The 13,166-nt window shown below is 43.9% G+C and overlaps 1 protein-coding gene across 1 annotated transcript in view; it reads left to right on the top strand.

Annotated features, from left to right (window-relative positions):
* The first annotated feature begins 9,684 nt into the window (after positions 1-9,684).
* GABRA5 (gamma-aminobutyric acid type A receptor subunit alpha5) overlaps positions 9,685-13,166 on the top strand; it is a 78,870-nt gene continuing 75,388 nt past the window's right edge. Inside the window, exons 1-4 of the mRNA XM_061181830.1 lie at positions 9,685-9,701; positions 10,015-10,205; positions 11,810-11,869; positions 12,244-12,403. Of these exons, the coding sequence (XP_061037813.1) occupies positions 9,685-9,701; positions 10,015-10,205; positions 11,810-11,869; positions 12,244-12,403 (428 nt within the window). The remainder of the gene's footprint in view (positions 9,702-10,014; positions 10,206-11,809; positions 11,870-12,243; positions 12,404-13,166) is intronic.

Raw genomic sequence — 13,166 nt, 5'->3', positions numbered from 1 at the left:
CTTCTTCCTTCTTCTTTTTTAAATTTTCTTTTTTTTTCTTTTCCTTTATTCAGCAGGTACCATCTTTGCACTCCTCCTCTGCCTCACTCTAGCTAGTGAGAGCCATCTTCACCCTCTCCCTCCACCGTGCTCCAGAGCACCAGTATATCCCAGAGGATAGCTTCTACACATGTCCAGTGTCCTGTTTTTTAAAATTGAGGTATAGTTCATTTACAATATTATATTACTTTCAGGTATACAACATAGTGATTCAAAATTTTTATAGATTATTACTCCATTAAAAGTTATTATAAAGTATTAGCTATATTCCCCATGCTGTACAATATATTCTTGTAGCTTATTTAGTTTATACATAGTAGTTTGTACCTCTTAATCCCCTATCATGCCCTTCCTTCTTCCCTCCCCCACTGATAATCACTAATTCATTCTCTATACATCTGTTTCTGTTTTGTTACATTCATTCTTTTGTTTTATTTTTTGGATTCCACATATAAGAGATAACATGCAGTATTTGACTTTCTCTGTCTGATTTATCTCACTAAGCATAATACCCTCCAGGTCCATCCATGTTGTTGCAAATGGTGAAATTTCCTTCTTTTTTATGGCTGAGTAGTATTCTATTGTACATATAATCCACATCTTCTTTATCCATTCATCTCTTGATGGGTATTTAGGTTGTTTCCATATCTTGGCTATTGTAAATAATGCTGATATGAACATCCTGTGTATTAATTTCATATCTTGCAACTTTATCCAGTTCATTGATGAGCTCTAATAGTTTTTTGGTGGCATCAGGAGGATTTTCTATGTATAGTATCATGCCACGTGCAAACAGTGACAGTTTTACTTCTTCCTTTCCAACCTGGATCCCTTTTATTCCATTTTCTTGTATGATTGCTGTACCTAGGACCTAGGACTTCCAGTACTATGTTGAATAAAAGTGGTGAGACTGGGCATCCTTGTCTTGTTCCTGATCTTAGAGGAAATGCTTTCAGCTTTTCACTGTTGAGTATCATGCTAGCTGGGGGCCTACATTATATAGCCTTTATTTTGTTGAGGTATGTTCCCTCTATACCCACTTCATTGAGAGGTTTTTTAAATCATAAATGGATGTTGATACAGATGACGAACACACATGAAAAAATACCAACATCACTAATTATTAGAGAAATGCAAATCAAAACAACAGTGAGGTACCACCTCACACTGGTAGGAATGGCCATCGTTAAAAAGCATACAAATAACAAATGCTGGAGAGGGTGTGGAGAAAAGGGAATCCTCCTACACTACTGGTGGGAATGTAAGTTGGTGCAACCACTACAGAAAACAGTATGGAGGCTCCTCAGAGAACTAAAAATAGAGTTGCCATATGATCCAGCAATCCCACTCCTGGGCATATAATCGGACAAAACTATAATTCAAAAAGATACATACACCCTTATGTTCATAGCAGCACTATTCACAATAGCCAAGACATGGAAACAACCTGTCCATTGACAGATAAAGAAGATGTGATATATACACACACACACACACACACACACACACACATACACAGTGAATACTACTCAGTCATTAAAAGAATGAAATAATGCCATTTGCAGCAACATGGATGGACTTAGAGATTATCACACTAAGTGAAGTAAGTTAGAAAAAGACAAATATATAATATCACATATTTGGAATCTAAAATATGACACAAATGAACCTATCCATGAAACAGAAAAGACTCACAGACATAAAGAACAGACTTGTGGTTGCCAAGGGGATGGCGAGTGGGGGAGGGATGGATTGGGAGCTTGGGGTTAGCAGATGCAAAATCTTATATACAGAATGGATAAATTACAAGGTCCTACTGTATAGCACAGGGAATTATATTCAATATCCTATGATAAATCATAATGGAAAAGAGTATAAAAAAGAATGTATATATAAGTATAACTGAATCACTTTGCTGTACAGCAGAAATTAACACAACATTGTAAATCAACTATACTTCAATTAAAAAATAATTTTTAAAAAATGAATAATTGGATGTTGAATTTTGTCCAAACTTTTTTTGCATCTATTGAGGTGATCATATGATTTTTATTCTTTAATTTGCTAATGTGGTGAATCCCACTGATGGATTTTCAGATATTGAAAAATCCTTACATCTCTAGGATAAATCCCACATCATCATGGTGTATAATCCTTTTAATATATTGTTGGATTTGGATTGCTAATATTTGGTTGAGCATTTCTATGTTCATTAGTGATAGAGGCCTATAATTTTCTTTTTTGGTGATATTTTTGTCTGGTTTATATCAGAGTGACGTTGGCCTCATAGAATGAGTTTGGAAGTGTTCTTTCATCTGCAGTTTTTTGGAATGGTTTGAGAAGGATAGGTGTTAACTCTTCCTTGCTTGGTAGAATTCAGCTGTGAAGCCATCTGGTCCTGGACTTAGGTTTGTTTTTAATTAGGAGTTTTTAATTACTGATTCAATTTCATTACCAGTAATTGGTCTGTTCATACTTTCTATTTCTTCCTGATTCAGTCTTCAGTCAGGTAATTGCCTATTTCTTCTAGGTTGTCAATTTTATTGGTGTATAGTTGTTTGTGGTAATCTCTTATGATTCTTTTATTTCAGTGGTGTTGGTTGTAACTTCTCCTTTTTTATTTCTGAATTTATTGATTTGGGCCATGTCTCTTTTATACTTGATTAGTATGCCTAAAGGTTTATTGATTTTATTTATCTTTTGAAAGAACCAGCTCTAGTTTCATTGGTCTTTCTATGTTTTTAAGTCTCTATTTCATTTATTTCTGCCCTGATCTTTATGATTTCTTTCCTTGTATCAACTTTGGATTTTGTTTGCTCTTTTTCTAATTCCTTTAGGTGTAAGGTTAGGTTGTTTGAGATTTTTCTTATTTCCTGAGGTAAGATTGTATCACTATAGCCTTCCCTCTTAGAACTGCTTTTGCTGTGTCCATAGATGTTGGATTGCTGTGTTTTCCTTTTCATTTTTCTCCAGGTATTTTTAAATGTTTTCTTTGATCTATTGGTTGTTCAGTATCATATTATTTAGCCTCCATGTATTTGTGTTTTTTTCCAGTTTTCTTTCTTGTGGTTCTTTTCTAGTCTCATAGCGTTGTGATCAGAAAAGCTGCTTGATATGATTTTATTTTATTTTTTAATTTACCAAGGCTTGTTTTGTGGCCTAGCATGTGATCTATCCTGGAGAATATTCCATGGGCACTTGAAAACTATGTGTGCTCTGCTATTTGGGAATACAATGCTCTCTGTATTAAGTCCATTTGCTCTGATGTGTTATTTAAAGCCAGTGTTTTCTTACTGATTTTATGTCTGGATGATGTGTCCATTGATGGAGTGAGGTGTAAAAGTCCCCCACTATTATTGTGTTACTGTCAATTTTTCCCTTTATGTCTGTTAATATTTGCTGTATGTATTTAGGTGCTACTATGCTGGGTGCATATATATTTGCAATTGTTATATCTTCTTCTTGGATTGATTCTTTGATCATTATGTAATGTCTTACTTGTCTCTTTTTACTGTCTTTGCTTTAAGGTTTATTTTGTCTGATAGAAATATTGCTACCCTGCATTTCTTCTGATTTCCATTTGCATGGGATACCCTTTTCCATCCCCTCACTTTCAGTCTGTGTGTGTCTTTAGATCTGAAGTGAGTCTTTTGTAGGCAGCTGATATAATGGTCTTGTTTTTGTGTCCATTCAGCCACCCAATGTCTTTTGATTGGACCATATAGTCCATTTACATTGAAAGTAATTTTTGATAGGTGTGTACTTATTGCCATTTTGTTAATTGTTTGGGTTTTTGTTTTTTTAGCTCTTTTTTGTTCCTTTCTTATTCTTATATTCTTTTCCCTTGTAATTTGATGGCTATCTTTAGTGTTGTGTTTGGATTCCTTTCTGGTTTTTTGTGTGTATCTATTATGGGTTTTTGGTCTGTGCTTACCTTTGAGGTTTATACTTATACATATATATATAATATATATATATATATTATATATATATGACTATTTAAAATTGCTGATTTCTTAATTTCAAACACTTTTTAACAACCCAGCTTTTTACTTTCTAGCCCCCAAGAATTACTGTTTTTGACTTTATATTTTACACTCTTTTATTTTGTGTATCCCTTAATTACTTATGCAGATATAGCTGATTTTACTACTTTTGTCTTTTAACCTTCCTATTAGTTTTGTACATGGCTGATTTACTACCTTTACTGTATATTTGCCTTTACCAATGAACTTTTTCCTTTTGTAACTTTCATGTTTTTAGTTGTGAATTTTTTTTTGCTTAGAGAAGTCCCTTTAACATTTCTTGTAAAGTTGTATTGATGGTGTGGAACTCTTTTAGTTTTCGCTTCTTTGTAAAACTTTCAATTTTTCCATTAAATCTGAATGAAAGACTTGCCAAGTAGAGTATTCTTGGTTGTAGGTTTTTCCCTTTCATCATTTGAAATAGGTCGTGCTATTCCTTCTGGCCTGCAGAGTTTCTGCTGAAAAGCCAGCTGATAGCCTTATGGGAGTTCCCTTGTATGTAACCTGTTGCTTTTCCCTTGCTACTTTTAATAGTCTCTCTTTATCTTTCATTTTTGCCATTTGAATTACAATGTGTCTTAGTGTTTTCCTCTTTGGGTTGATCCTGTTTGGGACTCTCTATGTTTCCTGGACTTGGATGTCTCTTTTTTTTCTTTTAAATTTATTTATTTATTTATTTTTGGGTGTGTTGGGTCTTCGTTTCTGTGCGAGGGCTTTCTCTAGTTGTGGCAAGCGGGGGTCACTCTTCATCGCGGTGCATGGGCCTCTCACTGTCGCGGCCTCTCTTGTTGTGGAGCACAGGCTCCAGACGCGCAGGCTCAGTAGTTGTGGCTCACGGGCCCAGTTGCTCCGCGGCATGTGGGATCTTCCCAGACCAGGGCTCAAACCTGTGTCCCCTGCATTGGCAGGCAGACTCTCAACCACTGCGCCACCAGGGAAGCCCCTGGATGTCTCTTTCTTTTCCCAAGTTAGGGAAGCTTTCAGATGTTATGCCTTCATATATGTTCTCTTCCTCTTTCTCTCTCTCTTCTCCTTCTGGGACCCCTATAATGTGAATATTAGTATACTTCATATTTTCTCAGAAGTCTCTTAAACTGTCCTCATTTCTTTTTTTTTTTCTTTTTTCTGTTCAGTTTCAGTGATTTACACTTTCTCACTCTGTTCATCCATTCTTCTCTAAGCTCTTTGATCATCTTTACAATCATTACCTTGAACATTTCATTAGGTAGACTGCCTCTCTCCACTTCACTTAGTTCTAGGGTTTTATCTTGTTCCTTCATTTGAAACATATTCCTCTGTTGCCTCATTTTGCCTAATTTGATGTTTTTATTTTTATGTCTCTGGTAGGTTGGTTATGTTTCCTGACCTTTGATAAGTGGTTTTTTGTAGGAAACATCCTATGCATCCCAGCAACACACTCCCTTCTGATTACTAGTGTTATATGCTCTAGGGCTGTCCCCTATGAGGGTGTGTGGGTCCTTCTGTTGTGGCAGGCTGACAACTGTGGGTAGTTTGGTAAGCATGGCTGGCCCTAAGTCCAGTTGGTTGCCAGGCCCTGCCTTGTGCAGAAGCTGCCAGCTGCTGGTTGGTGAGGCTGGGTCATGGGGTGGCTGTCTGTGGAACCCTGGGGGGTCCTGGGGCTGGTGTTGGCTCAGTTGTGGGCAGAGCCAGGTTCTGGGGTGGGTGGTTGCAGGGCTGGAGTTCCTGAATCTAGTGTCATCCTGCTGGTGGGTATGGCCAGTTCTTGACATGGCTGGCTGTGGGTTCTGGGGTGTCCTAAAGCTGGTGCTGAACTGCTGGTGAGTGGGGCTATGGCCCAGTGGGTCCTGGCGCTGTTACAGGCCTGCTGATGTGTTGGCTGTGTTCTGACAAGACAGGGGGTAGGGCTGCAGTGATCTTGGGGCTGGTGTCCAACCACTGGTATGTAGGTTCAGGGTCCAGGAGATCCTGGGGTTGGTGTCCACCCACTAGTGTGTGAAGCTGGGTCCTGGGGCTATGCTGGCTCACTGGCGGACAGAACACAGTACTGGGGTCTCTGACTTCAGGGCCCAGGGGCTCCAGAGGTGGCGTTAGACTTCTTCTTGTGGGTGGGGCCATCTGTGGGGTATGCGTTGTCCTGAAGCTTGTGTCAGCTCTCTGGTAAGAGTGGCCAGATCCTGGGGTGGCTGATTGAAGGGTTCAAGGTGTTGGCCTGTGTTGGCCTGCTGGTTGGCAGGACTGGGGCCCAATGAGCTCTGGGGCTGGCGCCAGCTTCCTGGTGTATTGCTAGGCCCTGACAAGCCAGGAGTAGGGCTCTGGTGATCTCAGAACTGCTTTCTGCCTTCTAGTGGGTGGGTGGGGCCCACAGGGCTCTGTGGCTAGTGCTTGCCCCCTGGTAGGTGAAGTTAGGTCCCAAGGCTTCTGGCTGTAGAGCCCTGGGGGTCCCAGTTCTGGTGCCTACACACTGGTGTGTGGGGCAGTGTCCTGGGCCTTCTGGTGTACAAGGCCATGTCCAGGAATGGCTGGGGGCTTAGTGGATGTTAAGACAGCCTGTAATTGGTGGGTGGGGCTGTATCCCCACCCAGCTAGTTGCTGGGCCTGAGGCGTCCCAGTACTGGTGCCTACAGGCTGGTGGGTGGGGGCAGGGCAGTGTCGCAAGGGTAAAAAGCTAAAGGGAGGCTTCCAAAATGGCACTTGCCTGCATCAGTGTCCACATGGTAGAGCAGCTCCCCAAAATAGCTGCCACCAGTGTCTATGTCCCCAGAGTGAGCTGCAGTTGCCTCCTGCCTCTCCAGGAGACTCCAAAATTAGTGGGTCGTTCTGTGAATTGAGCTTTTATCACTTAATGTGCCCTGTACTTTCCTACCTTTGTTCCTGCTCTTTCTTTTACCTTTTCTGATATCTTCTGTACAAATTCTTTTTCAGAGTCCAAATCAACTGCCATCTTTTCCTAGGAATCTTGCTTCTTCTTCCAGTCAGAACTGACGTTTCTGTTTCCTTAACAACCAAGACCCTCTTGTTTCTGTTCGGGCAAAGCACTAATAAATCCACTCTGAGTACATGTGAATCGATGAAGTTATGATTCCATTAATGAAAAGACTCAAACATTTATTAAACTCCCACCCACCAAAGGCTGGTCCTGTGATATTCATTCATGCTTTTAGCCTAGGTTTGCCTCTTCCCAACACTTTTTGTGTATACAGCTGCTACGGGGAATCTGTTCTGGAACATGTACCTCCCCCACCAACAAAACTATTCAATGACTCCTTCTTGCCTGCAGAAGGAAGTTAACTGCTTGGCACCACATTTCTTGTCTTCTGGCACCTGTCTCATCTTACCTCTTGCTATCTTTACCCTGTACTTGAATTTTCCTAAACACAAAATTACATACAGTTCCATGAACATGCCTTAGTTTACACAGGTGGACTCTCAGCTTAGAACACCCTCCATTCAACTTCTCACCAAGCTCTTCTTCTTCATGGAGACACTGTTTTCTCATTTAGCCATCTCTACTCCACCTACCTCGACAAACACAGCCTCCCTGTGCTGTCTCTGCTCTGGATGGGGTAGAAAGTGTCCACCCATCTCCCAGCTTCCCCAAGTTCAGCTATTTTAGGCTCTCACACTGGAAACTATTGTGGACACTGGGCCAACCCTAAGGTTATGTGGAACTGTGGTGCCCTCTACTGCTTTCCAGAACTATAACTACTTTGCTTTCTGTCATTCAATACAAGGGAAAATGCTAAAGGAACAAATGGGAGTTCAGCTGATAGACCATTATTTTTCAGGGCAAACATTGAATTCCATATTAAAACAAACATTATGAAATGGTAATATATAATCTTCTAAAATGTGAATTTCTATAAGGTTATGATATGCCTTATTATTTCACTATCCTTTCAGGTCCATCTGACTTAAGGCTCTGTTATATGTTCATAAATATGGAGAGACTGGGTTACCATTTCATCTTAGGGAGAAGGTAAGTATTTAAGCCACATGCTTAAATACAATTTTAAAGATGAGCTCTTAGTAAACATAGCTTCCGTTATGTTCAATAATATGCACTGAAATTAAACTAATAGGAAAATCATGGAAATTTAAAAAATAATTCATCAAAAGAACATAAATTCTCCTACAGCTGATTTCATTGATTAAAATAATATTGTTAAAAATTAGTATCTGTGGGCTTCCCTGGTGGCACAGTGGTTGAGAATCTGCCTGCCGGTGCAGGGCATACGGGTTCGAGCCCTGGTCTGGGAGGATCCCACATGCCGCGGAGCAACTAGGCCCGTGAGCCGCAATTACTGAGCCTGCGCGTCTGGAGCCTGTGCTCCGCAACAAAAGAGGCCGCGATAGTGAGAGGCCCGCGCACCGCGATGAAGAGTGGCCCCCGCTTGCCGCAACTAGAGAAAGCCCTCGCACAGAAACGAAGACCCAACACAGCCATAAATAAATAAATAAATAAATAAATAAATAAATAAATAAATAAATAAATAAATAAATAAATAAATAAATAAATAAATAAATAAATAAATAAAATCTGTAACTCTCATTAATCCAAAATAATCCCTGGTTTATCTACATTTTTTTTTTTTGCAAAAATTACTGAATGACTTTGGTAATCTTTAAAGCTTTAAATTCACTAATTATTTGAACTCTTTGATTTGCCTTATGTTGTTTAATCCTGGGAAAAGAGTAGCTGTCACTGGTATCTCCAAACCTAGAATTCTAACACTTAGTAGGGTAAATTATATTGATTCTGATTGTTTTTAATTTAATGATTTTGACTGTCAATGAACTTTATCTTAGTGATATGACTTTTGAGAAATTATAAAATAAAGAAATGCCTGTGTTCAATTTATTCACTTTAGAATCAGAAAAGCCTTTCAAATGAGCGTCTTACCTAATTTATATTTCCTACAGAACCACTAGAATCTGAGTTATTTAATACTGTGACTAACTATATTCAGAATAACACTTCCTTATATTTGCAACATTTATGTATTTTTATGTCCTGTTCCTTAAATATATTTACAAGTTGTTATTTTTGGAAAATCTTAGAATTTTTGGAAAGTGCAAAAGTGCCAGCAGTTAGGTTAGATTTGGAATACATGGCATTAAACATAACTGAAGAATAGAGTGACTTCACACACTGAAAGATTAAAGATATTTTCTGAGGGAGAGTTAGAAATTTACCTTTCTGACAATTATTCTGTTAAAAGTGATTGTAAACAACTCAGTGTCACAAAAGATGTGGAAATAATAGTACAGTGTCCATCATGTTCTTGCTGGTTTTACTTTAAATCTTGAACATCTCCCCCTGGGTGTTCTCATAGCCAAGAGGCAGCCGCCTCCTGAGGAAACCAGATGCTGCCATCTTAAAACCAGGACTGTGCTTGCTTTTGCACCCCTATTCCGCCCAGGCGTCATTAGTGCCAGCCTCACCTCTCGGAGTGGGCACACTGCGGCAGAGACAGACACGATCCCAATAATGAAATCTCACATGTGCGTGGGTGCAGGAGGCAGTGCCCTGCACCAGTGTCTGCGCCCCAGACCCGTTCTCAGGTCTGCAGACCCCAGGGCCCCTTGCTACTGACAAGGCGGCTTCTTGTCCAGAAAGGGAACTTCCTAAAACGCCCAAATGTATACTGCAATTAGGTAAGTGTTTAATTCTAATTAATCCAATTTTACTCTGACTTTCCTTCCCGTAGCAATGAATTACAGATTTTAAAAAGTAGCCTCACAAGCTAGCTTCTTTCTAAAGCGAGGAGCAGATGCGGACACAGAGGCCTGAGTGGAGGACTGAGGGAAGACTGAGGCCAGGCCAGTAAGGTGCTCAGGGCTGGCCCTGGAGCAGGAAAGCTCTCAGAGAAACGGCCTCCGGAGGCTGCCTGCTGACATTCCCTTTCCATCTCAGCTCTGAAAAGAGGGACCGGTGCTTATTACAGGAGGCATCGATATTCTCCCGCAGGCTACCAAGAAACTTCATCGGAAATGTGGCCTATCCCAAACCTGGCCCAGCCGCGGGCCCGGAGCCCTCCCCCTCCGCTGAGCCGGCCCGAGGCGAGGGCGCATTTGGTGAGAGTCTGGCGGCCTCTACCGGAGCGCCTCTGCAGAGGAACGTTCCCCAAAGCCGGAGACGACATGTGGCGCTCGGGCGAGGTGAGAGCGAGCGCGCGAGTGCACTGGGGACGCAGGTGGGGGGGCGGAATCTGCAGCAGGGCAGAGCGCGGCCTCGGTCGCGGAGCGGAGCCGCAGGGCGGCGGCGGGAGCGCGGGGGGCACCGGAGCCTTTCGGCCCGGGAGGACTGGGGAAGTTCGCGCTGGCGGCATGGGGCGGTGACGCCGCACTGGCCTTCCGCTCCTGCCAGCCGGTTGAGAGCAGGCTGAGGAGGAGGAGGATGCACCCTCGCCGACGGCTTGCCTTCCCGGGCCGGCGCGTGGGGTAAGCCCGGGCGCGCGGAACCGGGGAAGTGGGGTAAGAAGCTGCGGGCGAGGGCGAGAGGACTGGCGGCCCCGGCTCGGTCCGCACCCCTATCCTCGGGGCTGCCTGGCTTGGGAAGGCAGGTGGAGACAGGCGGGGAGCCACGGGCGGCCGGGAGCGCAAACTTTCCCCCGGCGACTGCGGAGGCATAGCCAGCGCGGGAGGTCAGGGGGGTCCAGAGCGGCTCAGCCCCGCGGGACGGGGCACCAGGGCTCAGTGCTCACGGGCTCGCCGGTAGGAATTGGGGCATGCGGCATCCGCCGCCGTCACTGGAGCCGACGGGCGAGATCGCCCATCCGGAGGGCCCCGTCGGCCCCAGGCCTTCGAGGCGCGCGGCGTCCAGGAGTTTCCTGCAGGGTGGGCGCCGGCTCGGCGGCGGGGGGCGCGGGCGGGTCGCGCGGGCTGCTCGAGGCCGGGGGACACCAAGCCGGCACTGCACCGCGCGCTCCTCTCCGAGAAAGAAAGCGACGCCCGGCAGGACGCTCAGCTCGGACCCCGGGCAGGAGCCGGGCAGGTCTGCTGTGGCCAGAAGCTAGCCGGGGAGGGTCGGCGAGCGTTTGGCGCTGGGCGCGCCGCTGCGGACCGGGCAGGAGGCCGACTCTGCCGGGCCGCGAGCGCCAAGCCGGCAGAGGCTTCGCCTCCGCAGTGCCACCCCCGCGCCCACCAGCTCCCACGAGCCCCCGCGGCGGTCCCGGGACCGTGGGAGCGCAGCCTCTCTTTGGGTGTCCCGGCTCCGGGCTGAGGGCAGCAGGAGGCGCCGCCCCGGTTTCCCGCATGCAGCGCCGCCTGCTCGCCGCCGGGACTCTGGCCTGGGTTTGGCGACAAGCCCCGGGACGCGCCCAGGCGACCCCCGCCCTGCCTTTCTCGACTCGAGGGCCTTGGCTTCTGAGGTGGAAGTACCTGTTGTGTGTTTCCCTTTTCCGGAATTGGCCTGGGGTCGCCTCGGGAAAATGTTTCTTTTGAACACGCGGTGCTCCTATAGGATGTGCATCTATTTGCGTTGTGCGCATATTGAGAAATATATGCCTTCGCTAAGGTTAGTTGCAGAGCCCAGGGATTGTGCCTGCTTGGATTTCAAATGCATTAATTAGGGCCCAGCACAGAGCCCAGAGCCAAGAGACTTTCCCAAATGCAGTGATTATTAAGTTCTTCAGTCATGGGGACAGATTGCTGAGAAAGTGGCAACCCTCCCTTATAAGCAGTTCTTATATTATCGTGATCTTGTAGAAGACCTGTTTCTTAAATGTGCCTTTTTCCCCCTCTTTCCACATACTTTCTCTCAGCACCTTGCAGAACAAGGAGTAGCTTGCTGACTTTGAATGCGTGGCAAATATTTCAGAAAGGTAAAAGTATTCCACTTGTGGATTTAACAGATGCAAAATACAGTTAGATAACTTCAGGCATTGAATCTAATAATAGGACTAATGGGTCCTTTGATAACATGGTAAAAATAAAACAAAGTATTTGAGGCATGGGAAAAAATAAATTAGGGGAATGGTTCTGCACCTTGAGTAAAAGTGAAAATTAAGCCTACTGTAATTTCTTTTTATGCCCCAATAAAAAGGCCAGTGAACACAGATAACTCCTGATGTGGAGCCGTGCTGGACAAGGACAGCCAGGCTCCTTTCTTTCTGAACTGTGTGTGTTAGCAGTGTGATTTGATTCCAGGAACTGCGTCACAGAAACATTCATGTTTATATATTTTTCCCCCTTTCAGCTTCAAGATCAAGGTTGAGAAAGGAACAGTTATTCTTCCAAATTCATCCGCTTCAGCTATTATTCTTATTGGGAATGGACAATGGAATGTTCTCTAGCTTTATCATGATCAAAAACCTCGTTCTGTTTTGTATTTCCATGAACTTAGCCAGTCACTTTGGGTAAGTTATCATCTATGCTTTGATTTTACGGTTTTCGGGGCACAAGTGCCTTTCAGAAACTTTGCTGAGCAGTATATTAGCAAACCCTTGCTGGCCACCTTTACAGTCCCACACCCTTGAACTTGTTGTAAATAAATAAAAGAGTCCTTGCCCTACCCCACACTTTATTCCTGAGCAAGGCACTTGGAATAAAGGCACTTTATTCCTTTATTCCAAGTGTGGGGTCTCTGAAGTGAGTCAGAGAAAAGAGGCAGATTATGTTTTCAAAAGTGGAAGGAGAAGATGGTTTCAGAGTCGGCTGTGTTTCCTCCCACTCAGGTTAAAGCACGATTCAGAAGTTGACCTGCATAAAGGACATTTATTGCTTGTTAGACAAGGCAATGATCAACATTCTGATTCTCCTCCTTGGTGCCATTATGCAAAGGAATTTGCCTTTAAAGCCAGGCCCACACTAGGCGGCACTGACAAGGACTTGCAGTGGTCCTGGCTTGAGCCATAGGCCTTGAACTGTGGCCATCTGAATGCAGAGGCAGATACCAGAAACTACATGTGCCTGAAGATCTGCAGGACACCCAGGCATTTGGCGTTATCAATTCCTTTCCTCTTCTTCCCCAAATTGTTCTGGCTGATCAAAAGGATTGTCACTTGAAGTTGGTGGAGTATAATTAAGAAGTTAAATTTTAGGACAAAAGTCACCAAGCACCCCTTCTGTGAAAATCAGCTGTGGAGGTTGCACTTGTGTGAAACATGGAGGGATCTTCAG

This window comes from Eubalaena glacialis, chromosome 2 (assembly GCF_028564815.1).
Source record: "Eubalaena glacialis isolate mEubGla1 chromosome 2, mEubGla1.1.hap2.+ XY, whole genome shotgun sequence".
Classification (NCBI taxonomy): domain Eukaryota; kingdom Metazoa; phylum Chordata; class Mammalia; order Artiodactyla; family Balaenidae; genus Eubalaena; species Eubalaena glacialis.
Note: the sequence above shows the minus strand (reverse complement) of the source record. Positions and strands in the feature narration are given on the sequence as shown.